At 48.0% G+C, this 26,882-nt stretch overlaps 5 protein-coding genes across 5 annotated transcripts; 1 reads left to right on the top strand and 4 right to left on the bottom strand.

Annotated features, from left to right (window-relative positions):
* Positions 1 to 877: 877 nt before the first annotated feature.
* On the bottom strand, positions 878 to 3,726 carry N7478_004782 (uncharacterized protein; the record flags this gene model as incomplete). Its single annotated transcript, XM_056920996.1, has 3 exons — positions 878 to 3,001; positions 3,273 to 3,580; positions 3,678 to 3,726. 3 exons carry the CDS (start codon positions 3,724 to 3,726, stop codon positions 878 to 880), a joined length of 2,481 nt encoding a protein of 826 aa, XP_056779033.1.
* Positions 3,727 to 5,741: 2,015 nt separating this feature from the next.
* On the bottom strand, positions 5,742 to 6,280 carry N7478_004781 (mitochondrial 54S ribosomal protein uL11m; the record flags this gene model as incomplete). Its single annotated transcript, XM_056920995.1, has 2 exons — positions 5,742 to 6,074; positions 6,152 to 6,280. 2 exons carry the CDS (start codon positions 6,278 to 6,280, stop codon positions 5,742 to 5,744), a joined length of 462 nt encoding a protein of 153 aa, XP_056779032.1.
* A 459-nt stretch (positions 6,281 to 6,739) lies between these two features.
* Positions 6,740 to 8,256, top strand: N7478_004780 (survival factor 1 family protein; the record flags this gene model as incomplete). The annotated part of the gene is made up of 5 exons (XM_056920994.1): positions 6,740 to 6,759; positions 6,816 to 7,031; positions 7,184 to 7,608; positions 7,682 to 8,058; positions 8,158 to 8,256. 5 exons carry the CDS (start codon positions 6,740 to 6,742, stop codon positions 8,254 to 8,256), a joined length of 1,137 nt encoding a protein of 378 aa, XP_056779031.1.
* A 561-nt stretch (positions 8,257 to 8,817) lies between these two features.
* On the bottom strand, positions 8,818 to 21,962 carry N7478_004779 (uncharacterized protein; the record flags this gene model as incomplete). Its single annotated transcript, XM_056920993.1, has 3 exons — positions 8,818 to 9,264; positions 9,327 to 21,607; positions 21,680 to 21,962. The coding sequence occupies 3 exons, from the start codon at positions 21,960 to 21,962 to the stop codon at positions 8,818 to 8,820; spliced, it is 13,011 nt and encodes a 4,336-aa protein (XP_056779030.1).
* Positions 21,963 to 22,801: 839 nt separating this feature from the next.
* On the bottom strand, positions 22,802 to 24,568 carry N7478_004778 (uncharacterized protein; the record flags this gene model as incomplete). The annotated part of the gene is made up of 5 exons (XM_056920992.1): positions 22,802 to 23,074; positions 23,393 to 23,734; positions 24,292 to 24,315; positions 24,378 to 24,443; positions 24,494 to 24,568. The coding sequence occupies 5 exons, from the start codon at positions 24,566 to 24,568 to the stop codon at positions 22,802 to 22,804; spliced, it is 780 nt and encodes a 259-aa protein (XP_056779029.1).
* Between the last annotated feature and the right edge of the window lie 2,314 nt (positions 24,569 to 26,882).

The raw sequence follows: 26,882 nt of genomic DNA, 5'->3' as shown, positions 1-26,882 counted from the left end.
TGAGAGAGAAAGGGAGTTGACTTTTATCGCATTGGCATGAGGGCTGTTCTATATCGGTCCAATTGAGGGGTGTGGTAATTGGAGAATTTAGACGGAGGAAAGAGGAACCCCGAGACTGAGCGAGAAGCTTGGCCGAGGGTGCGGTAGAGCTCCGCAGTTGATGTAGATCGAGGTTCAAGTTTGCTCCGCGGTCAGGCCATCCGATATCGCCGAATTAAGGGTTACGTCAGGACAATCACCGGCAAAAGTAAATATGAAGAAAAAATAGAGGAATTTCACAATATTACATTGTATTTCTATATACGATTGGACGGATTTGCTACACAATTTGAATATCTAAACAGAAAATATTTTCGTACGTTTAAACTATCTATGACATTAATGTTCTTTGTCAAGTACCAAGAAGTCCGGTGCTCGCAGGGCACCATGATAACAGGTCGCGGAAGTAGGAATGCTCTCGGGGAAGGGACTTCTGCTGCATACTCAATGGCTCTGGGGAAGGCATGTAATATGGACAACCGAGTCTCCAGGAGGGAAACAAACAGAAATGTTTCCGAAACGCCCAGGAATATTCAATTGGCCTGGGTCTCCTGGGAAGTGCGGTTGATGGGTAACACAGAAAAGGTCACACAGGAAATTAGGCGGATAGATATCGACCGGAGAAGAATAGAAGAAAAAAAGGGGGAGGAGAAATGACGAGGCATGGTTTGCAACAAAGTGGAAATCATGTAGGCCATTGGAAGAGCACGAGAGAACAAGCAGAAAATCGAATAGGAGGCAGAAAAGGTAAAAGAAAAGGTAACAGTGACACGCCCGTCGAATGGGACTTGGAGGGAATTATGCACAGGCGGAAAAAAATTGATACAAAGAAGGGGAATCATTTGGCCTTGTGGCCTTTGCTAGCCACAGCAGGGCTGTGCGATGGAGGCTCAAGAACGTGAGTGTGGTTGGAGGCGTTGATAACTTGACCGGAGTCTTCCTGTTGACAGCAGATGATATTTCGTACCCAGTCATCAGCCAAAACCTCGTCAAGTGTTGCTCGCTCCTTCGGGTCAATTTTCAACATGCGGCCAATAATGTACCGACTTTCCCGCGGCAAGATGCGGAGAAGGCGCCATGGACCCTTGATGACCTCCTGGCGCTGGGCGGCTGGTTGAGAGCCTGGTGGGAGAGGAGGAGCTTCCTTGCTGGTCGTGCGAGTGGGTTTATCATTGGCAGTACCGTTGTTTGCGGTGGTTGCCGTGCTGGTTTGGCTGGTTTGCTTCTTCGCCTGGGGTTCTGAATCACCTTCTTTCGAAGTGTCGGTGTGGTTTCCATTTGTTCCGTTTTCTTGCGGAGCTGACGTCGGCACAGTTGACTTGTCAGGCGTTTCGGAATTACCCGCTGGGTTTGAGGTGGGCGCAGGTGGTTTTTGTTCATGGGCAGAAGAAGGAAGGTCGGAAGACGACTTGGGACGGGAACGCCGGGGATCCGAGTCAGGCACCGGCGTACCAGGTGTCGGTGTCGAAACGAACAACCGGTAGGAATTGTCGGTGGTACGCGGTTGCTTCCATGGGAAGCGACGCAGGGTCATGCAACAGAAGATGATCGCCAGCGACCAAACATCCGTGGGGCGAGGGTCATATTTCTTTTCGTCGTATACCTCTGGAGCCAAGTAAGGATCGGAACCAACGATGCCTGAAGCTGGCACAATGCCATTCTCGAAAGGATATCGGAAGACAACGGCACTTCCAAAATCGATCAGCTTCATAATACCGCGGTCGTTGACCACCACATTGTCGAGTTTCAAATCACGATGAGCCAAACCCATTCCATGGAGATAGGCAACGCCGCTGAGGATCTGCTTGAAAGAGCAGGAGATTTCCTCTTTGCTCATCTTGCCCGTCATGACGATTGCAAAAAGATCAAATGGCGCATACTCCATCACCTCGTACCAATGATGGCCTTCTTGAATAATATCAAGAGTCTCGATTATATTTCCATGGTGCAGGGTTGAACCAATACAGAACTCTGCCGTGACCTTTTTCGAATACTCCTTCAAGCTCTCCCAGCTATGACGCTCCCGAAATTGCTTGACGGCAAATGTGACACCATCGCCATCGCGTTTCAACAATCGAACCGAACCACCGGCGCCGGACCCAAGAACCTTACCCATTTTACCATACTTGGTTGTCAGACCATGATCATCAGCAAAGGGAACATTGTCTGGTGCCATTTGGTATGGAGTAGACTTTCCAGATCCCCGGCTTGAACGTTTTGATGCTGATGTTGGAGAATCTGGTCGCTTGTTACGGTGGCCGCCGATCTTGAAAAAGCGCTTCAGCTCAGACATCGAACCATGGTGACCGTGACCATGCTTGGGCTCATTATTTTTATCCTTGTGGAAGACACCCCGTTTGTCATTGTTGGACTTGGTGATATCACTGGCACTCGCTGATCGGGGTGTGCCCGGACGAAATGCCCGCTTAGAATCGCGGCTGCTGAAAATAAATCGAGGATCAAGCTGTTTCAAATCCTTTGAAGGTGGTGCTCGCCTACTGCGGGCGTACGGATCATTCGGCTCGCCAACTGGGGTAATTGCGCCCGGAGGGGTATGGGAGTCCCGCGGAGTGGGAGGCGGGCTTTCTTCTTGCGAATCATTACCAATAAAGAATTGGGCACGGTGTTGCGGGATAGTAACGTGGGGTTGGGGTACAGAGGTTGCGCTCTTCCTGGAGACAAGATGTTCTGTAGATGGTCGGGGAGATTGTGTATTTTGAGACTGATTCATTTCGCCGGAAGTGACCGGAGGGGATGCTTCGGGAGTAATGGCCTGCACATTCCCTCGACCAGCCGCGCCCAAGGCGGCTACACTGTCCGTGGACCTGCCATCGCGAGAATGAGTGACAGCGGGGGTAAGAGGTGGTGATTGTACTGCGGATACGGGGGGAGAAGCGTGAGGAGAGGTTACAAGAGAACCGCCATCCCGAGCACTGGGATTACTAGACTCTCGCGATCCAACCTAGATAGATTCGAGACCCATGTCAGCAACTATGATTGCCTTCTTATAGATTATAGACCAACGATGTTGACCTGCTAGCAATGGCGAAGGGAGGGGGGCTAATTTTGGGGGCTTCAACACCCGTTCACCCGGTGAGATCCTGCCGATCTGGAGATCCGGAGATCCGGCGATCGCAGGGGATGATTGGGGCCCAGGGAATTAAGTGAATAGGAGAGAATTGGAGTTCAAGAACGAAGGAAATCGAAAAAAAGAAGAAGAGTTGGAGACTCACCCGCGAGGAAGGAAGCGACATTGGTTCGAATGAGAAGTTGCGTAGACGGGACTCCTGGAGCTGGGATTTCTGCAAGCTAATAGCCACCGATCGCAAGTCTTCTTCGTTTTTATCCGATAATGAGTCTTGGACAGACTTCTCCGACACCGGGGAGAGCATTGAAGACGGTTCAATCTCCTGGTTGACCGAAGAGAAGCGGACTTGGGCAGGCTGTGAACCTGAACCTGAACCTGAACCTGAACCTGACTTGGCGTCGGGGTCGGACTCCGCTTGGGGCGGCATCTTGGCGGGGTTCTGCATATTCGAGCCTATCGAGGACGATCAATCATGCATTAGGAATTTGACATTCTAGACATCATTCACGGTAGGGAAGGATAAGCGAAAAATTGAAAGGCCAAGACATACCTGAATCCGCAGAGTTGGTTGTGGTCGACCCGGCCGTTACAGACGTCATACTCTTTCTAACGACCTTGAATGGAGCAGACTGCAGCGGCACACATACCCCTCACGAGGTCGTGATTTCGCGGGGGAAGAGGAATGTGATTTGTTTCCGATTTGTTTTGCGTTAATATTCCGGACTTTTTTGTTTTCGAGCTGAGATGTTTCTCTTTTTTGGGGGGGGGGTGTTCTTGGGTGGTCAAAGTCGAGGGGAAATCTCTGAGGGAAGGAAAGAGCTTGGAGAGGGGAGAGGGAAGAAACGGGACCCAGAGAAAAACGGTCGATTACGTGGGTTTTCGAGAGGCAAATCTTTCCCCGTAGAGTTTTTGATTTGTTCTTGCCCGAATAAAACAAGAGAAACAATGTCGATCTGAAGGGAGAGATCGGGTGAATGTTAAGGAAAGAGAGAAGACAAGATGCTCATAGAAGAAAGCGCCTGGATCATCAGGATAAGAAGGATAAGAGGGGCAATACACCCAGGCCTGAGGCAAAACCGGGTGGGGGTATTCAAATGTTACTAGCTAGACAGTAGGCTAGTACTGGGGAGGAACTGTATACAGCTAGTCTTCGGTATCATCATAGTAATTATACTATTCAATACTCCAAGGCACTGGTTTTACTAAGTATAGCACCTCAAAGATGCCATCCTCAAGGCCATATTTTAACTTACTCTGCACTTTCATACAATATTATCCAGCTATTCATGGCTTTCTTTCTATCCCCCGCAAACCCACCTTCGGATGTCCACGGAGCTATGATGAAAGCCCGCTAACAAAGTAGTAAGAGTCACAGTTGAAGTAATCCGAGCGTGCCGACTTCCCGGTCCAAGGTTTTTTAATCCACTTGATCACTATGCACGAGATCGTGTCTTCCCGATGATCTGGAATCCTGCCTGTTCAGGTCTAGTTGACGCCCTGCATCGTTGAACCAGCATTTGATTGGCCTCGGGGACTAAGCCTGACTTCCTATTGCACACAGTGGGCATGGGCATTTAGTCCACTCATTAATAACAATTATATCATTAATGGACGTACTCAATTTCACCGACTGCAGTTCTTACAGGTGGAGAATCGCCGATAACGATGACCAGATGATGTGTGTAAATCTAGATCTGGGGAGATACCAGTATACTGGGCCGAGGTACTCTTATACTCTTATGCCTCCTGTGTATTAGCTACCCATGATGGCATCCATCCCAAGTACCATATAGTACATACTACCTAGTTACTAATCATCACATCTCTCATACCGCACTCCCTCTGCCAAGCCCGAAATCCTAGAGAGCGGACTTGGCCTGGAGATGTACAACGGGACTAGATACCATGACTCGACTCATGCACGTTACCCTTGGGTTTATGCAAGGTAACATCGGTCTACATAATTAGCCTAGATTGGGCTAATTCCACTTCATTCATCCAATCTAAGCGCGGCTACGAGAAAATTAGGGTCAGTGAACATCTCCGACCACTAATACATCCCAAGGTTCCACGGCATGGATTCTCCCACAGGGGCACAAGGGGGATAATTCGATCAACCAGGCCAATGCTGGTGTTTCCTCAACTTTGTCCCATCCTTGCGTCATCTGACATAACTGCTAGTGGCTGGTGATCACCCGAACCTGACAAAAATAGCTATATGAAAGAAATAGAAGATCCATAATAACACATGGGTAGTATATTCAAAACTAAAAGAAAAAAGAACAAGATAATTCTTAGTATTGTGCATAGGTATCGCTCTATCACAGGATGCAGAGATGATTCAGGTATAATACAATCGGGGAAGATGACAGCGTCTCCCCGTTTTCTCCCTTAGAACGCCGAATGAAATGGAAAATATAGAAACAACAACGGTCGGGTAAGGCGAGCCTCAAGGGGCGCATCAGGCATGAAGTGCCACCTAAGATCCTAATAAGACAAGACGTCCATGTCGAAGATGATGGCCCCTGTCTGCCACTTTGGAGAAAGCGTAGCGTCCAACGCAGCCCAACCTAACCGAAGAAACTGCGGTGACACAGGTCATAATAGCAGCAGTCTATGGCACAACCTGGATTCCAATGGACTTGGCCTGTGACATGACACTCTTGCACAGCCCTTGCAAGCTCAACCCTGATAGTCGGGTTTCGGTGTGCTTGATCTGGGCAATCTCATAGACATGCTTAAGTGAGATTTGACCACAGGTCTCATGGCCAGGGTTCATAGCGCCGCGCAACCTGTTCTTGCGAGGCTCAACATTGGCGGCGTTCAGGAGTAGGTAGGTGGTGGTAGGAGTGCGGAGGTCGAAGGTGAAGGATCGGTCGGGGCGAACAGTGACGCGCGCGGGAATAGGGACACCGACAGTAATGTGAGAAGTGCGGGCATTGAACTCCTGCGATTGAAGAGAGGTTAATTCCCCGGTCGGACTGGTGGTATAATGGAGCAATGTTCAGTATTCGTGAAGCTTACCTTGCAAAAGTCCATACTCTTCACACCCTTACTACCCAGAGCCGGACCAACGGGGGGACTGGGACTAGCCTGGCCCGCGCCAACAATGAGCTTGACGAATTGGTCCCTAGCCAGAGCGGTTTTGGCCATGATTGATGTGGATGTAATTGGGAGTTATTGGGATTTGAACTCAGGAATTGATGTTTGGAAGGTTTGAAGCGCAAACTGCTGAAGCCGGCAGATTTTCCTCCGCCTTAACGCTGATTGGTCGGACACCAAGCGAGCATCTGAGCAGCTGAGGAGCGTCGAACGTCATCGTTTCTTCTCTTCTTCGAACTTGAAAAGCACTTTACGAACTACAAAGCGTCTTGAACCATATCAAGATCACATTTTGAGCTTGAACTTTGGTCTCTGCAGGCGTTGGGACTACAGGCGCTACCGCCAATCGAGCTCCTCTTCCTTCCATTCACATCCGAACTAAAGTCGGGCCCCGCGTCGATCTCCCTCACCTCCTTTCACTTCACCTCTTTTTTCTTTTTTTCTAAATATTCCTTGTTCTTTCGCCCTCTCGAAAGAAACCCCTCGTGAAGTTTTCATTAATCCTGAATCATGAACTGGCTCAAGTCGACGTACGTCTCACTCTTATGGATGTGGTCATGGCGTTAAAACTGATCCAAAAGCGCAGCCTCTCCGCGGCGGTGGGCACGCAGGAGCCTATCTATGGACCCGAGGCCATTCAATCTGTTGCTCAGCAGACTGCTGAGACTCCCTACACTGTCCTGACCAAGGACCACCTGCGATGGAAGGCGTATCAATACACAAACGTGGAGACACAGACCTTCTACATCATGGCGGACAACGGGACCCTGGTCTTCGTCCAGGTGATCTACAGCAACATTGCGTGAGTATAGATAACGATACCCCTCAACCCCTCCCTGTCAATACAGTGAGAATCTTTTAATCGAGATCTCAAGTGGACCGATAGGTTCCGTCACTCCAACACAAAAAGAGAAAGAAAAAGAGTATCACTAACCGGGAACGACGTAAATACAGTGGCATTCACACCACCGCAGTCTTCAACACTAAGATTTTCGACCTAAGCGGAGAGGGCAAGCACGTCTGGCACTCCGATGCCCTCTCGAACTTCATGTTCGACGACAAGATGCTCTGCTTCGGCGCCGATAACATGACCATCACCCTCAACGAGGAGGGCGATGCTTACCACATCAAGTCCACCGTGAACCCAGATAGTGTCGTCGACCTTAAGTTCACCCGCAAGGCCCCCGGCTTCGTCATCGGAAAAGACGGTACTTCATACTTCGGAACCGACCCCAAGAATCCCTGGGGATCTATGGTCCACTCCTTCTGGGGTCGTTGCTCCGTCGAGGGCTCCATCACCACTAAGGAGAAGACCTACGACCTTGGCGGTCGCGGTGTGTTCATCCCAGCTGTGCAAGGAATGAAGCCTCACCACGCAGGTAAGCTTAAAACCATTTCTATAACTCAAATAATTCACCGCGAATAGTGAGTATGATGCTGATAATTCCTTAGCCGCTCGCTGGAACTTCGTTAACTTCCAAACACCCACCTACTCCGGTATCATGATGGAGTTCACCACTCCCCCCTCCTACGGCTCCACCAAGGTCAACGTCGGTGCTATCCTGAAGGATGATGAGATCGTCTACGCAGGCGTGAACAACACAGCAACCCACACCGGTTCCACAACCGACCCTGACAGCGAGTGGCCTGAACCCACCTCCATCAAGTGGGAGTGGTCCGGCAAGACAGCCGATGGCAAGGACTTATCAGCCGAGGTGGACGGGTCTCTCGGCAAGCGTTTGGACCGAATTGATGTTATGGGCGAAGTTCCCGGCTTCATCAAGACCATTGCCGGTAGCGTGGCTGGCACCCGACCATACATCTACCAGGTAAATAAACACCCCTCTCTCTGCGATAATTGGGCTTTCCGTCTGATTGCGATGCATTATCCACTCTCCACTCAATATGCTAATATATTGTTATTATAGTTTGCTCCTAATGAGAAGCTATCGCTGAAGCTTAATATTGGAGGTGAAGAGATTACTGAGGAGGGCTTCATGTTCTCCGAGTCTACTTTCATTTCTTAAGCCTATTGAATTACATACTTGGCTTTCTCTCCAATCCACGTATATATGACATTTGGGTTTCCTGCTATTGGGACCTGTAGGCGTTCGTTTGAGTCATTTTACATTATTGAATGGAGGTAATCGATATCGAAAAGCCTCTCGCGTTACCAGATATTTTACAGATTGTATACTGGATACTTAATGCTATTGATTATATCACTCTTCGATCTTAAGCTTGAAATTGTGTAGTATGAATATTCTATATTAGTTCCCATATACTGTCAAAAGCCGTAGCATGTGTGTACATGATGTTCTCAATAATCGGGTAGAAAACTTTCAATTCAATTTGTACATGTAAAAGAATGAAAGAAAGGGGATATACACTCAAAATCTATAAAAGAAATATGCAAAGAACGAAAGAACAAGAAATTGGGTCTTAAAATGACATTCGCCGACGGTCTTTGGTCTTGGGGTATCGAGCCATTCTAGCGTCTCTCGAGATAAATCATCTCAACTCCACAAACAAAACAAAATAAAGAAAAATACAAAAAGGAAAGTAGAGAAAACAAATGAATACAGAAGCTAATTATCAATCATCAATTGCTCCCCTTCATCAAGAAGAGTAGTAACACGCGACAAATCAGAGATCATCTTGCGTCCATGACCAACCAACAGCAACTTCTCAGCATTAGCCGGAAGTCCGAGGTAAGTAGGTGGCTCACGCTCAGGAAGGTTATTAACCCAAGCGATGAAGTCACGAATGCTTGTACCAGTAGGCAGAGTGAGGAGCTCGTCATTCTCGACACCAGAAACAAGCTTATAGTCATCTTCAAAGGCGGCAGGTGTAAGGAAGCTATCCACCAGATTCTGGAGCTGCTGGAAATCGGCGGCGTCATCGATCTTTCCACCGTACATCTCGGCAATGAGAGTTCGGATCATCTCCCAAGGAAGTTTCTGGGGAGCCACGTTGGAACGGCCTTGAGCGACTGTATCAACCCAGTGATCGATGATCCAGGCAGAGCATTCGTACTATTGAGTTATGTTAGCATTTGTTTTGTTATTATGAGGGAAGAGATAATGTTAGTACTCACATCACTGTCGTTGAATTCCCAGAAGCCCTTCCATCCAAGGCTAGGAGCGTAGCGTAATCTTTCTTGAACGACGGCATGGAAGAAGCATAGCAATAGATAGACACGGGCCTTTTCAACAGGAGCCTTGCTAGCTCGGGTAGTCAATGAAGACATAGAATCCTTCATGTTGGCACGGACACCAGCAGGCTGCTCATACATAAGCACGCGAGAAGCACGGATAAGGTTGACAGGAATCTTAGGACTAGATTCCATAGAGAGGAAGAGTCGGAATTCCTTGTGAGGCTTGAGGGAATCGAGCCTCTTTTCCAGGCTTTGCAACCACGAGGGCGCCAAGTGGACGTTCTTGACCAATACCCAGTTACCTGTGGCAGCGGCGTTGCTGATAGCTTTGTCGGCACTTTCGAGACCCTCATTTGAACCCATGGCAATATTGGCACAAGTAGAGTGGGTGCGTTCAACCAATGCGTCGACCTTGTAACTGGCGTCGAAGCCGGGGCTGGAGCTAAGAGAGATAGGGGTGGTTGCCGTGACTTGATCAACGACATCCTTGAGATCACTGCTACCCTCGAATAGCTCACGGCCGAAGACAGCCTCGATAAATCGCTCAGCGGCGGGAACAAATCGATCCATGCGGCAGAGTTTGACAAGAAGCAATGAGCGAAGCAGTTGGTCAAGCTTGGGGGTGCTCTCTTCCCAAACAACTGGGACGGCATTCTCGGCAAGTTCTTCGCCGAAGAAGCGATCCCACTGATCTTGAGGGATGTTGGGGACATATTCCTTGAACAGGGACATGTTCAGGAGCTTGCTCGTCACTTGCTCGCGGATGTCTGTGGTGGTCGAAAGATCGGCGTCCTCAACTGACTCGTCCAGGATGTGGTCGAGAAGGGCTCTGTCCATTGGGAATGGAGTGGCATGGGCAAGCAGAATGGCCAGAGTAATGCGGTCCTTTTGAACCAAGCCTAGCGAGGTTCGTTGGTAGGTTGTGATGAACAGGTCTCGAATAATAATCTGCACGCGGGCCGAGTGATCCTTCTCTTGGGCAAGACGCTTGTTTTGGTAGAGAACGGCGTTGAAAATATCCACGAAGTACTGTAGAGAGAACTGGTAGAAATGGTTGATGTGGTGGAGCTGTTCTAGAACAGCGAAAACAGCACTGCAAGCTCGGGCAATAATGCTGTATTGCTGAGTGATAGTCTCAACCTCTGTCATAACGCCTTCAGTCTCGGACATCTTGATTGAAATATCGGCAGCCTCCTTCTTGAGGGTTTCCAATGTCTCGATAACGTTGTCATCATCCAAAATGTTTCCACGAGACTCGTTAAGAGCCTGCAGAAGACGCTTCTCAAGGGAGCGGAGATGGACCTTGAATTCACCTTGCATCTTGACCAAATTGTTGCGGCGTTCGTCGACATCTGGACGCTCAAATTTCAATACATCGTTCAGAGATTGCGTCTGCAAACTGCTTTGGGTGACTGTAAAGTTGACAAAGGTGGTACGACTGCACACATCTGGCGGGAACGAGGCAGACGGATCTCTAGTAGACAAGAACAGTCTGAAGGATGGGGAGAAATCGATCTCCTGCTTGCCAAGCTGGATCAGTACACGACCTCCAGTCTTCTGGTATTCCTTGTTGAGAACATGGTTGAGAATTGGGTCCAAATGCTCTGCATCCTGGATAAGGATTGGGTTGCCAAAACGCAGGGCACTCTCCAACTGTTTAACAAAGGAGTCATCCAAGAAGCTCGTGACGGTAAGCTTGCGGTCCTTGCTTTCTTTCTGCAGGAACTCGGTCACTCGGCCAGATGGGTCGACGATCAGAGGGTATCTGTTGAAGCGCTTCAGGACAATGGCATTCTCAGTGCAGAGGTCATCCACAGGGAGAGAGTTTTCTTGCCAAGTCAAACGCTCATCGGCATTGGACAGGTACTCGGTGATGGGGTTATGGGGCTTGAAGTGGATGCCAGACTGAGCAAGCTGGTGCACCCAGTCATCCACCATCGCCTTACGGAACTGCTGATCGTAAAGACCAGCATAGGCAAGGAAAGCAGCTGCAATGAGCACATCGCCGACGAGAGTGCTGATCTGAGTTTCGAAGGACTTGCTACCTTCCTCCCAACGTTCACGCTCAGACGCCAAGGAATCAAGCAGACGCACACTCCGATCAACCTTGAACTGAACCCGGGACATTTCAGTCTTGATGGCCTGGGTTTCGCTGATAAGTGCAGCGTATTCAGCCTTGTAGGTGGCAATACTGCTCTCCAAACTTTGAATGGTAGTTTCAATAGTCTGCGCCTCAGCCTTGGTCTGGAAAGCTTGTTCCTCGAGTTGATCGACCTCCTCTCGCAAGGGGCCAACGCGATCCAAAATCTCGGAATAGTTTACTTGAGCCTCGACCCACTGGACCAAGGGACCACAGGCCTTACTGGCACGGTTCACACGCTCGTAGGTGAAGTCTTCCTTGGACAAAAACTCATTCTGCATTTTGGCACGGTGGTTTCGAGTCATCTGGCGTTCATTGTCATAATTGACGATACTGGCAATGAAGTCATCTCGGCGGACGAGACCCTGGATTGTCTTCCAACTATCGACCTTGTGACCTAGAAGTGTGCACACGGCTTCCAACGCAAGTCGAACACTGGCTGGAGGGTTACCCATTGATCGGACTTCAGTCAGATGTTGACGTTTAATATTGCTGACACTCCGCTGGGCCTCCATCACAGCAGGTTCGGCTCTTGCCAAGTCGTGCAAGACAACCTCTCTTCGCTCCGCAACCTCCTTCTCTTGCTTTTCTAGTGCAGCTTGAACCTCAAGCGAAACCGTCTTGCGCTGTTCTGCTTCCTGTTGATCTGCAACCATGCGCTGCAATTTCTCATTGGCTTCAGCGTCCTTCTTCTCTAATTGAGTCTTCTTCTGAGCAAGACTACCACGCAAATCGCTGACTTTGTCGACGGTGTCACGGAGCTTCTCAAGACCAACGTTCAAGTGGCGTTGTTGCTCCTCCAGGTCCTCGCGCTTTTCATTGAAGAGCTTGACGTATTGTGCAACAAAGTCAAGGTAATGACGAGGAGTCAGGAATGTGGAGCGTCCTTGTTGCTTATGCAGGCGCTCGTTAATACGGTGAAGGGAGTGATGAATGTACACCATAGAGTTGACAACAGTATCTCTGTGTGACGCAGGGAGGGATAATTCGCGATAAGCCACAGGAATGCTGTCAGGAGAGGTAAAGTTCGGCTTGTCTAGATCGACTGATTGAGTCAATTCAGATCCGACTTGGAAGAGAGCTTGGTCGGACCAGTCACCCATCCAGTTCAACACGCAACGATTGAACAAGGCTGGACTAGTGGCTGCCTTGGAGGAAAGGCCTTCTTCCGGTGGGTTCATGGTGAATACAACGTGCAAGTTCTTAACGATCTGTTGTGTGAACCACTTGTAAAGTTCCTCTTGAGAGTCAAGAAGCAAGCCCTGGCGCTGAGCACCTTCTTTACAGGCCGTCATGAGAGAGGAGAATTCATCGCCTTCGAAAAGACCAGGAACCTCGGCGTTGGCAAGCAAGGTGTTCATGCGCTCCAAGAAACCAGAGTCAAGCACATTGGCTTCATCCATGATGAAACAAATTTTCTCACCCTTACAACCAGCGCGACGGAGAACGCTTCTGAGATCATCGTCGAAGTCCTCAGAAGAGTATTTACCGTGGACCTTGATTTGGAATACCTTCAGGCCATTCATCCAAGCAACAAAACGAGACAGTGTTGTTTTTCCACTTCCACTAACACCGATCAAGATAAGATGACCTTGAGGTTGGCGGAAGACTCGATCAATGCGCAAGGCATGCTCAAGAACGTCATTGAACAAGACCAAAGGAACGTCAACCTCCTCTTCGCAGAAGGTCTTCAGACGGGCCTTCACGAAATCACGAAGTCGCTCTTGCTCAACGGGCACATAGTGCTTGGAAAGCCAGTTGGAAAACAGAATGGGGCCCTTCAATGCTTCCTGGTCGTCGATTGTAGGGAAATGCTCCAGGGCAATGCGGCGAACAGCGTCAGCAGTCCAAGCTCTCTCATCCTCAGCAACTAATCGATCCTGGAAGAGACGTAGAGCCTCATGGGCCCAAATACGGACCAGGCCTTCGATCGTGAGTGTTTCGAGAGGCTTAATAGCCTCGTAAACACCGCGAACCCAGCGAGTCAACTCACGAGGAGAGTAGACGTAGTGAGGTTGAATCTTGGGTGTGAATCTCGACTGCGATTCAAGGTAGAACTGGACCATCGCCTTGGTAAGAGCTTCAGAGTATCCACGAAGTAATGGCAGAATCTTGAGAACGGCCGAGTTAAATGTGCCGTAGATCTGGTTGAGAGAGATCTCTCCGGGGTAATCGACCATGATAAGGGGTGCATGGCGAAGGAAACGTTCACCCATAGGGGTACGACCAGCGTCGGTTGGGGGGTTACAAGCCCCGACAAACTGAATGCGGTCCAGAGAGACCCAGGTCTTGTCAGAGGTACGCCAGAAGCCATTCTGCTCCACAAGTTGACGCAGGAAGGAGATAGCACGCTGAGTACCATAGCGATCGGGGGCGGGCAAGTTAATCTCGTCGCAGAAGACGACCAGCCAACGACCAATCTGGTTAGGTGACATCACAACACCATTAAGTGTCTTCTTGTACTCGCAGTACTGCTCAAAGGTCTTGATCAGGAGATCCGGAGTAGTCGCGCTGGAAAAATTGAGGCCGACAACCTCCATGTTTGGCAGTTTTCTCAAAGCAGCGAACAGGGTCATTGTTTTACCAGATCCAGGAGGACCGCAGAGAAGCAAAGGCTTGTGCTCGGCGAGCCAGGAGTAGAGGACATCCTCGTGTCGGACAGTATCCACAGTTGGGATAATAACATCAGTCTGAGTGACCGAATGGGTGTTTATGTCAATTGAAGGCACCTGCGATTGCCAGCTTGTCCATTCCGACTTGGGCAGCGTGACATCGAAATCAATGAGAGATGAGTCTCCATCTGGTGGCAGATCAATAGTTGATGTACCAGTAAGCCATTGACCAAAGGCCTTGCGATCTGTAAGTGGACAATCACCAGTAAAAGACCAGACGAGTGTAAGCAAAAGCTTCTTAGAGATGTAAGACTCTATCTGTTCGGGGTCTAGAGGGAAGTCAACATGTTGCACATTGTACTCCAAAACATTGCGGCAGGCCTTGTTCAGTAAGCTGAATAGGGTGTTCAATCCCCGAATATCGGTAAACTCCATGATGTGATTGTACTTCTTCGCTTCATCCAATGACTTGAGAACGATGTCATCAGTTTCAAGATGCTGTTTGAGAATCGTGGAAAGTGAATCTTGTGTGTCCTGTGTCTTGGCGGCAGTCGTTCCGGCAGGAGCACTATCATCGTCCAAGTCTTCGAAAGTCTTCGTTTTGAGGCCCTCGACGTAATTGGATATCATCATAGAAGCAGTGACAGTATCAGCATTAAACCATACCATACCACAACGACTGACAGTAGCGAGGGTAGCGTATTTCAGACTCTCGACTTCAAACATGATGCGAACATTCTGGGGCAGATTGAGACGCTCTCCGTTGGGGAGGGTGAGCAGTTTGTTGTCATCCAACACACTGTTCAAGTTCTCAACCCACTCGGGATCAACATCACCATCAAAGACAATCCAGTGGCGCTTGCTGTCTTCACCTCGAAGGTTGTCGACGATCTTTCTGAGGATACCAGTGAAGAGACCGTCAGTCCACTCGCGAGTAGTGCTGTCAAGGTTACCATAGAGGGCTTCCTTTGACATAACCTTGGAGTCAATAATGTGGAAGACACCCTCTACGCCTTCAACGCGTTGCATAGCCTGCAGAAGAATTTTCCAAGCAGCAGATTTTCCAGCTCCGGACTTTCCAACCATCATGACACCATGGTGGATGCTCTGGATTTGGTACAGTTGAAGAGCCTTAGCGATCCACATATCGCTGTCAACGAAGTGTTGTTCATGGGCAATGTCCCGGATTGCTTGGGTAAGTTTTTCGAAGTTGGCAGGAACATAGTCAACACCAGGGAAGTCTTCCATCTGAATTCCAAGCATTCTGTCGACATCTTCCTGTACAAGCTTGGGCGCAATGGTTTCACGCAAGCTCTGAACGATAATCTGGGGTTCTATAACATCATCGGGACCAAGATCTCCCTCCGATTGCGCGAGACGGGCACGTTTAAGACCACCAGAGCTTACAAGGACACTCTTCAAAGCACGGAGACCGAAGTCGTAATGAGCTTGGTTGGTCAATTGAGCAGCACAATGATCGAAGAATGGCACAGTTTGCTTAGACAAAGGCTTGGCTTGTTTGAAACCTTGGGAGAACAACATGACCTCGGCAATGAGTTCCTTATCGGGTTTGGACATGGCGACACTACGGAACAATTTCTTCAAGTTGTCGGGCAAGTTGGATCGGCCTGCATAACCAGGGTTCATGGTGATAAAGATACCAGTGTTGGGGTTAACAGCTAGCTTCCTTCCGACGAGTTCGATTTGAGTCTTAGAATCTTCGTCCTTTCGCAGTCCAATCTGAATGTTTTGGATTTGCTGAGAGACCGCAGACAAAATGCGTTCCTCCAGACGGTTAAACTCGTCGAAACAACCCCAAGCGCCAACTTGGCAGATACCAAGGAAGATACGGCCCATGGCCTGGAAATCGAAGGTATCATCACAGCAGAATACAAGGGTGAAACGACCCAATTGAAGACCCAAAGCCTTAACAGACTCTGTTTTTCCGGTACCGGCAGGACCGTACGGAGAACCACCGAGTCTCTGGCAAAGAGCCTGGGTAAGAGTAAGGAAACATCGGTCTGTAAGCGGGGTGCGGACAAGTCGCTCTGGGACACCCAAGTACTCGAAACCATAGTTGAGCTTGGCGTTTGCCATGTGGACATAGAGACGCTGAAGGAAATCACCCTCGGGCTGGTAGACATAACGCATCTGGAGTAGCCAAAGGTGGTGGGTTGGTGTAGTGGCATTGAACTCGATTAATTTAGCAATGGTATCACGTTGGTGAACAAACTCGGTAATCATATGTTCACATTTCTTGCGGGTGATAGCATCGAGCTCTCCAAGCACAGTGGCGGCCAGTAACTCGAGGATTCTGATTTGTGAATCTTGCAAGGTAGAGAGGTTGCTGCCACCTTCCTCCAGGGACTTTTGTACGACATTTGTCCACACGACCTGACTAGCAAGAACAACAACTTGGGCAGGATAGTTGGCCAGGAAGTCATTAAAGGCAGTTCGGTCGACTTCGGGGGCGCTGTAGAGAGTGTCAAACTGCTCAACAGCCTCGCCAAGAAGCTCTGCAAGTGTCAACTTCATGGCGTTCTCCAGCGCAGTGAGCCAATCGTTGATTCTGGGTGTTTTGATAAGGTTGACCTCGCGTTTCAATCGAACCTCTTCGCCTTCCTTGGAGGTGATACCAACAATGTTGTTATCATCATCCATGAGAATGCCCGACAAACCGGCAAACATCTTCTTGAAGTGCTTGGCAACGCGGAAGATGTCATTGCTGTTACCAATGATCTCGAGCAGATCTTCATCTCCGACGAAGTAAAATCGAGGGAAGGAAACACGTTCGCGTTCCAGATATTCACCAAGAGCCTTCTGGATCTTGTTGAGCAGTTCAGCCAATCTTTCCAAAGACTTCTGGACACCGTTGATTGCGAGAACGTCCAGGACAAATGGAGACTTGTACACCTTCTTCATGACAGCGAAGAATTCCGAATTAATGTTCTGGAAGCGGCTGGACTCAAGAGGCAGCAGATGCTTGATATCTGCGTTTCCTGTAAAGACACCCTCAAGATAGACCCATTGTCTCTGAACATCAATCCAGACATCAAAGAGAACATGAACACGGTTAAGCTTATCTTCCCAAGAGGTGGCTTCCTCTTCGAACTCCTTGTAGTATGGCGAATGCCTCATCGCTTGCAGGGAGTTAAGATTCTCACTGCATTTGGCAAATAAGTCATCGAAACCACGGATAAGACGACACTTGTTTTGGTAGTTGACAAGATCCAGGGAGTAGTTCTGCCATGTCTCGCGAACAGACTTCAAGAATTCCTCGAGGGCCATTTCGCCCTGGGCCTGCGCGATCACACCACGAATAATGTTTTCACTCGTGGCAAGTTGCAAATCCCAGACATCACCCAGAGTCAGCGACACTAGGGAAAATCGTTTGCCAGGTTTCAAGGATTTGTAAATCTTTTGCCAGTGTCTTTCCTTGACTGCTTCAGACTTCATGTCGGACAGCAGAGAGTTGACTTTCAAAAGTTGGCGAAGGACATTCTGAATGTGCTCGAATGCAGCGTATTGTCTCATGCGGCTAGGCATTTCCTTGGTCATTTTGATCAACCCATCCAGAGACTGGCGGAGCTTTCGGGGCTGAACGCTAGTCCAGAGTCCGTCACGAAGATCGTTCAAGCTCTTCCAGATTGTAGAAAGTGCTGCCCACACGGACATGAAGTCCTGGACTTCCTCAAGGATGGCAGGCAATGATGACTCGGAGCTGGCAGGAAGATCAAGAGCTTCCTTGGCTTTAGAGACCATCTCAAACTCGGACTGGAGGGACTCAAGACGGGACTGGAAAGAGCTGAGGGTGCGAGACGCCTCCTCTGGAGGGATTGTGCCTGAAACAGGCTTCTCATCGTTCCATTGCCCGATAACCTCGGCGATCTTGTCACCGATGACACGATCTTCCGCGGCAATTTTTGCGCGAAGTCCTTCGGTTTGGTCATGGACGATTTTGCTTTTTCGAGTAAGCAACTCGTTCAGGGCGGCCCATTCGCCATCCACATTCTCCACGTGAAGCCAGTCACTTGGGAATTGATAGCGCTGACGAGCGAGAGTGGTTTGGCCTTGGCGGAACATGTCAACCTCGGGCTCCCAGATTCGAGTCTTTCGCTTGCATTGCTGAACGATTGTAATAAAGGAGACGGCGTGGGCCGTGGAAGAGGCTTCCAGTGTCTGTCCCTCTAGATCACGGCGAGCTGCAGCGATCTCTGAGTGTACTTCTCGCATGCGAGCGCCAAGTTTGGCGCCGAATTTCTGCAAGATCTCATGCTGCCACTGATCGTATTTGGCATTGACCTTGGTTTGAACTTGCTCATAGTCAATGCGAATGTTTCCGAAGGCCCGGCTGACTTCAGAGGTGTCGAATGTAGCGCGACTCTTTCTGATTTCTTGAAGCAGTTGAAGCCACTGAGAAAGATCATCTCCAAGGATATCGTAAACCTGATCAGATTGCAAGTCCCAGAGAGATTGGAATTGCAGCCACTTATCAACGTATTCTGACACATCCTTCAGTCGAGATTCCACCACGCTATAAACTTGGTTCAACTCAGTAGTACAGTGCTGCGGAAGATCAGCGAAGCAAGCTTCAGACTGACGAACGCTTTGCACATCAAGGGAAATTTGATAGCGAGTTGCTTTGATTTTCTCGAGATTGCAGATCACGCCAAGCCATGAGTCAAAGTGCGAGAACCAGCTGGCACGAGCAAATTGCAGAGGCGGATCCAAATGAAGAACTTGGTTCTTCATCGAAATTTCATGGAAGAGCTCAGAAAACTCAATGCTGTACGCAGTAGCCTCTGATTCACCATTTGTTTGAAGGGAAAAGCTTTCATTGCGAGACTGCTGGAATGTGGTGATCCATTCGCGGACCGCACGGAGCAGCCGCTCGCGAAGAATGGCTTCGATCTTGCCATTGAGTTCAGAGACCCAGTATTCAAGATTGACGTAGTTCTCGAGATTGAGCTTATCCACTGCAGTTTGGATTATGTCTAGTCGCTGCTTGAAAGCAGTGGCATTGTAGGAGCATGTCTTCAACTCGTGAACTGCCTTTTGGATGCTTTCATTGATGGATGATAAAACAGCGGTCTTGTTCTGGAGAACGGAAGCTGAGCCAGCGAACTCTCGAACAAATTGAACATGCTTGCTTTCGTTGCCCCTAGGCTTGGAGGGGTCAATAGATCCATTGGCCAGAGCCGATTGTTTAACGTGAAGCTCATAGGAATGGACAAAAGACTCCCATCGCAAAGGAATGCCCTTGCTGACCATGGCTTGTGAGTCATTAACGTAACCATTAAGAAGAATAGAGACATCAGACATTGAGGCAATGGTACGGTTGGTCTGCAAAAGAGTTCGCACACTCTCCATCAAGCTTATCGCATATGGATAAACACGTTTAGCCTCTTTAGAGATGTTGCTAACAGCATGAGGAACTTGGAAGTTCAGCCAGATAAGGTTGCGAACCTCTTTGAACAGGGCGATGATCTGAGCATCGAAATTTACGGTGAGTTCAAGCGTATTTCCTGCGGCACGGTTCCTTATAACGTTGAAGAGTCGGCCAGAAATCGTGATATGCCGTCTTTGCACATCGTAAAGCCACGACTCGAATACGAGCCGCGTGTCCAGCTTCTTGCGAAACAGATTGCCTTCAGCCTGAAGCTTTTCACCTTCGGCATGCAGATGCCAGTCTTCTCCAAGAACGTTCTCAACTTTGCGCATATAGCCATCAAGCTGGCGTTCAATCTGTCGAGCCCAGATGATAGCTCCAGATACAGGTGGTAAATCACGCAGCTGGGCCATTGCATGAGCCTCTGAGTGGCCATATTGCTGCTTGAATCGCTCGTGGAGAGCGGATATGTCCCGCTTCACGTTGTCAATGAGCTGTGTTTGATATTCACCGATAGCTCCTCGAATCTTAGGCCGAACCAACAGAGCGTTGAATTTGGAGAAGACACGGAACATCTCATTGGCATTCTTAGCAGTGGCGAGACGATCACGGAGGCGAGCGATAATTGAGTTTTCAACGCGAGATGTGCGCTCACTGTAGCCGATCTCGGCATTTTCCCAGTCTCGCGCTCCTTTTTCAGAAACATCCAAAACGTCAATATTCTGGAGAGCAGCATATGCGTGGGTGACTTCCTCAACGGCATCGACATCACCGATTTCCTCCACAATAACAGCGCCATCAGCATCCACGACTCCAGACTCCGAGGTCGAGGATTTAGGCCCAAGAACATTGATGATAGTCTTCTGAAGCTGCTCGTGGTTGACTCGGAAGGTATCAATGTACTTCAATCTTTCACGAACATTATCGATTCTAGCATTTATCTTGATTGGAATGAATTTTTCATTGCGACGTCTTGTTGATTCACGGGCCACATTGGTAAATTCTTTGAGGTTCTCATCCCAAGTGCGCCAAATTGCTTGGGTCACCTTCATCAATGAGCGGAAATCGCGATAATCAAGGTGAAGGATCTCACGTCCATTAATGAGTTCGTGGATCCGCTTGTCTAAGTCTCCAGAAATAGCCTCAACAAGGGAAAGCGCTCGCTTGATTGGGTAGGGGCAAATCTTCAGCTTCTTGTTCAAATGATTGAAAATCAAGCCCAGGGACTCTTGAACTTTTTGCAGAGAGGTTGCAGAGAGCAACTCGTCCAAAGGAAAATCGCGCATGAGCTGGTTGTACTTCTGGACCAATTCGGTGGCATCTTTCAAACCTGTATCAGCCTGGAAACTGAGGGTGGGCTGGTAGCGCTTAGCATGACGCAGGATGTCCATTGTCAATTTCACGCCATCGCCCTGCAGCTGGGCCTCAATTCCCTCCAAAGCCGATTCCATGGATAGCCAGAAGTTGACCTCCGGAGATGCTGAGTCTCCCTCTGGATCCCGCGATATCTTAGTGATGGTCTGGATCGACCTAATCCATCCATTCACGGTGTTTTGGATACTGTTTGTAAACGCACTATTATCTAAGACGGTTGACGGAATAAGCTCGACGGATGGCCTGGTACCCTGTGTCTCGGCCTCTTTCAATGCGGCCTGGACTACCTCGTGCAAAGGCAAGTTTAAAGCTGGGATCTCCACATTTTGCTGGAGATGCATCAAACCGAGTTCCAATTCCGCAAACCTCTTCTTCGTGCCTGGAATTCCGGTCTTCGCCTCCGTATCCGTTCGCGGCTTGGTGCCTGAGAGTTTTTCCTGGTTACGAGTGTTGGCTTCGAAGTAAGGCGTCAGACCATGGTGAAGCATCAGGTGGATGACCTGGAAGGGTGACAAAGAAGTTCCCTGCTGTGACTGAGCATTGTTAAGAGATGCAGGTCCAGGCAGATTCATGACTTGAATTTGGGCGGCGATTGAGAGAGTAGGGTCGATAGGGGCAGGGCGTTTGATAAAGGCCACGGACGAAACGGTAGTAGAGGCGGAGGAGATTTCGGAAGATAATGTATAGATATACTGTATCGAAGGTTCTATTTTATAGCGCCAGCGTCAGTATTGGGGAAAGAAACCGCCTCGGGCAAAGCAATAATTAGTAGACTGACCAGCAGCGTCCGTTTCGCCATTTGTCTCTTCTGCAGCCACAATATCCTTCTGCACGTAAACCGCGACCTGCGATTCAGACGCAAATCGCGTGCATCGCTGCAGAGTGTCGTTGTATCTGGCGGAGGAGAGCAAGCTCCCAGCGCTTTCCAACTCGGTTTTCAGAGCCCCCAGTGTCACCTGGAGAACGTCTGTCAGGTACTGGACCACAGCACCTGAATCCACCAGAGCTGCCGGATCTGGCATAGAAACGCCATTTGGCGCCCCTGGCGCAGCAACTTCCATAGTTTATTCCAACTCTAGAGCGACAGTTTCGGGGGGATCATCGAAGATTGAGAATGGAGGAGCGCGATCGGCGTGAAAGGATTAAATTGTTGACAGGGGTCGCGTCGACCAACAAAAGTAGATGACGGGTCAGCGACGGGGGACTGGTACCAAAAGATGGAAAGGAATAAAAGCCAAAGGCTTCAAAATTAAATTAATACTGAGAAGAGAAGAGTCGAACAAAGTAATGGAGTCTGTCGTCAGTCGCCTGGAGATAACAGATACGCGGTGTTTGTCCGTACAGTTCAGGGGAGAAGGGGCTAAGCCGAATATGGTTAAGCGTGTCACGCCCAACCATGTGACGCTGCCGGGTTCCTGACCCGTTCCATCGTCAAGCATCTACTATATGTATAACATTGATGGTGAATGCTCTTGATGGTTTATAGTAGAATATTCTACGACCTGACTTCATAGGTATTCTCCAAACTTAATCATGTTTTTATTGTTCATGGTCGACTTGGTCCTCACAATATATAAATCCAGGGAGCGATTGGTGCCCGTGTTTTTGCCAGCATTCTGAGTCATTCAACGGTGATGCCCAACATCATGAGCATGATTATAGTACCTACCTGCTCCAAGCCGTCACGGTGGGTAATAGACTCGGACTCAGTAACCAAGGCCAGTGGACTTAGGTTATTTAAAAAGTCAGAACAACTAGATAAAGAATGAATTTATGCACATGTGAGAAACTAACTTCTAGTAGCCTGAAGTTCCGCAATTGGAAATGTCAAGTTATTGCAATGTCGAGGTTTTCAAATTCTGGCTCACCAAAAATTTTCAACAACCATCGTAACCTTATCCTAGCCTGTGGACTCAGAAGACTTGTTATTATCTTCTTCTTTTACCTCAACAGCTTCATCATGATCTTCCTGTTCATCAGTGACCTTAGAAAATTCTTTGAGTTGAGCATCATACTGCTCCCTATCCTTCATCTTATCGATAGATATGCGCACGAGGTCCTTTGACCAGAAGCAGCAAAGCGCCTCCTGGAACCCGTCGTCATTGAAACCCTCAAAGCTCTTAGTAAAGCGAGGCTTGAGTTGGTGATGGAAAATCCAGAAAATCCCGTCGGGCTGTCAAGTGCTAAAGAATACCAGAATGTCCCAGATTGCCAATTATCTTCCAGAATCTCAGATAACTTGGGGCCTGCTTTATTATTCTCTTTGCAGGCTAGTGGCGTCTTCTTTTCTTCTTCGGCCATGACACCCAGGTATTCCATTCTGACCTCGTCATATATTTTTGCTTTACTGCAGGGCGCGATTCAAAGGATATAGATTGCCAATATGTGTAAACTAAAAGGCCAAGGCTCATTTTCCAGATTAGCGTTACCGTTCTGAGCCCAATCAATTACTCAATAAGAAAAGATCAACATTGAATAGAGCATCACTTACAGCTTGTCCACTAGACAGCCCGAACCCATGAAGCCGTAGAATGGGAACATCAGGGCAATTATCCTGCATCCACGCATACGTCCCTGCCTCGCAACGAAGTTTCTCGTCCGAATTTCCAGGGCACACATTCTCCCCTACATGATATGGGAGTGGGAACCGGATCAACACACGATTGAATTTCTTGCCTTTGATGTCCACAGGGACGCAGACATTGAAACTGCCGTGTAACCAGTCTTCGACACCAACGACTTCACATTGACTAGCAGAAAGACCCAGATGATTTGCCACTGTCTCTGTAATCCAATCGACATTGACATAAAGCGATGTAAAAAATTTGATTCGCTAATCGACATATTTTAGCCTATGAAGGATGTTGTCCTCTTCGGTTGCGGCTGTTGAGTAGGTGATTTCCTTCCGAAGAAGAGGCAGCGTCTTGGGCACGATGATAAGCCTGTGGTTATTGAGATCCTTCTTCACTCACAGAAGTCTAGATGAAAATAAAAGACTGCCCCTGAAGCGCGCCGTGAGACTGCAGCGGGTGCATTGACCGCCTCATTGACAATATTGGGTGGTTGTATAAGACAGGGGCTATAAGCGAAGGCTCGTTGGGCTCAATATGACAGGGGCCTTTGTAACATGGCGACTTGTCAGACACAACAAACTAAGCAGTTTTAATTGATTCTGGGCTGATAGCTGAAAGAAATCTCTAGTATTTTTACTGGCATGTTATCACCCGTTGGCTTACTATGAGAGAAAAAATTGAAAATTCATTTATTGATTTGTTTTTTAAAATTGTCCAATCAGAACTAACACTGTAGATCCATCGTTCTTATTAGGTACTTGTAGTATGAGCCAGGCGCTTATTCCTGGATAGTTCTGGCCTTCATTTACTGACAGACCCCAGTAACTTCGGTGGGAGTTTGCTGCATATGAGGTTAATATCCCGTTTTAAACATACAGACGACATATTGATTTTAGCACATACCAGACAGAAGTTACTTTCGCAGTTACCCATGCTACCGTCCTGTTTACAGGCACTGCCGTTGGGAACCTAAGGGTATTATTAGATCGCCCATAGCTGTTTCTATAATATTCTCATACCTTGGTGGCCTTGCTGTCCGGGGCAGCCATAACGGCACAGACAAAGGCGAAAACAGCGAGCAAGATGAAACGCATTTTGAAGATTGGAAGCGAAGCGTTGGAGCTTGGAGTTTTGATAAATTTGTTATGAAGATAGAATGGATGGATATCACTCATTTACAGTAAATAGGGGTATTTATAACTTATCGTCCCTTGTAAATTGGCCATCTAAGAATGGGCAATGATCTGATGGTCTTGGTTAGGGACCTCGGGACCGGACGTCAATTTCGTAACAAGCTAGATCTAATTGAAACCAGGCACATTTTGCAGGAACGCGGCTGTAAATAGGCACTCATACCACGCTTTAAAATTCGATTCTATGATCTGAAACGAGATGGCGATCGCTAGGCTCTTTTAGCCTCTGAAAAGTCCGTTGGATTGTTTTGCCTTCGAATTACTGTGCTTATTTCCATACTATCTTTACCGATGCAAATAAAGTTCGACGTACATTTATGTGGACAGTGAGTTTCCGAGTTTTCGAAAATTTTGATTCATTCTTGCCCCTCTCATTATTCTATACCTGACGGCGTTGTCCTACTTCGTCCCTCGGGGGACTTGGCGGGGAGCTGTATGGTCTATGCAACCGTCAGGTGATTGATTTACTTGTATCAGTTATCAAGTGATAAATTATTATCCGGAGGAACAAAGTGGAACTAATCATTCCTGTCTATCAAGGAGCTAGAGCTAATGAGTCGTGAGAATTTCAGCTTCAACAAACGCATATAGGAACAGAATATCCGGCTATAGAGTAGGAAATCTAAATTGTGATACTGAAGAGCAAACCCAATCTGCTTCCCTATCTGCCTTGAACTTGAATAGAAAAGACAGACTGTGCCCTGTCACACATTGTCAATAAACCCTGTTATCGACTTCCTTAGAGCTTCTGAGCTCCACATTGTACGCATCTCGAGTGGAATAGTTCGGGGGCGTATTGTAGACCCGACCAGGTATGTTCTTTTAAATGCTGGACATCGGATGCATGCTTCAGTATACATGCTTCTCTCGAGTAAAAGTTACTGTAGCAGCGTAGGGTATACCAGATTTGATAAAACAGTAGGGACAACCCTGGAAGAGTTTAGGTTATGTGAACATTTGCCAAATAAATTGGTATTCGGTGAGTAAAACCCCCGTGGCCATCGGTAACATTTATCCTTTATTACACCGCTACCTATACTGTAAGCTCTACACTGATAAAAAACCAAATAGAAATACACGCAGGAAGATGATTAAGAAGACGAGTAGAAAGGGAAGTGGAAAGAGAATTGTAAAGAGAATTGGAAACGCAAATAGAGAAATGTCTTGTTTTCCAAATATTTTAGATCATGCTAGTAATTTGAGCTTGAAGTTCATTCAAAGAGAGAAAGGTGACATCTCGAATATATATATTAAGATGGCAGGATTGAAGCTTAACTTAGCGATATCCAACAGGCCTAAATAGAATTTGAAGTTATACATTGATGTGTAAGGCAGGCCTAGTGGTTTTTTGCCGGCCAAGAACAGGCAAAAATGGGGCTTTCCCTGGTGATCGCTATGGGCCCCCATAGGTGAGTCAAAAACAAGAAGCGCAATAAGATTTTGGAGAGTAAATAAATTTGAATGTACAAAGTTATAGCCATTTCCTATTTTATTCCGCTACTTTAGCTGCCACGTCACCTCTTTATGAAGTCTCCGGTAGATGAACAAGAGGGCAAGGCGCGTTGTTTTTCCGAATTTGAGTGCGGTTTTCAAATCCATGAAATGTTTGCCTGTATGGATTGATAGGCTTGCTAATAATAATGTTTTACCTATTGAATAAGATCGCCTGCTGATACCGCTGGTTCAGTGTCGGCCTTTCGTTTTCTGCGGTTTGTGACAAGCTAGGGTAAGAGCACCGTGCCTCTATATCAAATAGTAGTGGACCCAAGAACGCCCTATCAGTGGGGATATGATCTTCTTCATTGAATGCTCAAATTTACTTAAATTAAGAAACGATTGATCGTATGCAAATCAATACGTAAGTACCAAAGGAAAACAGGAAACTACTAGTAAATGCTAGATGTACATCCCATGACCAAGCTTGTGGCAAGCAGGAATATCATGATACAGACTATCTGCCGATGGGCCTAAAATCGTCACTAGTACTGATGATCTGTCAATCTAAAGATTTGTAAGTTACCGTATGTCACATTTTTTTTTTGAAAGGCTGGAGTGTGTAGATCCGATTAGGTACTCTATAGTTCTTCTTTAAATCTTGTATGAGCCCTACCTGGAAAAGAATGCGCAGAACTAGCTACAATGTATACTTAGTGTCTTAGATATGGTGCCAAACTTCAACGGGATTGACTCCTGATGTTCGATCATGCTTCTTAAA

The sequence above is a fragment of the Penicillium angulare genome, assembly GCF_028827245.1.
Source record: "Penicillium angulare strain IBT 27051 chromosome Unknown utg000004l_segment0_segment0, whole genome shotgun sequence".
Classification (NCBI taxonomy): domain Eukaryota; kingdom Fungi; phylum Ascomycota; class Eurotiomycetes; order Eurotiales; family Aspergillaceae; genus Penicillium; species Penicillium angulare.
The sequence above is the reverse complement of the archived record's forward strand: the minus strand, read 5'-3'. Positions and strand labels throughout refer to the sequence as shown.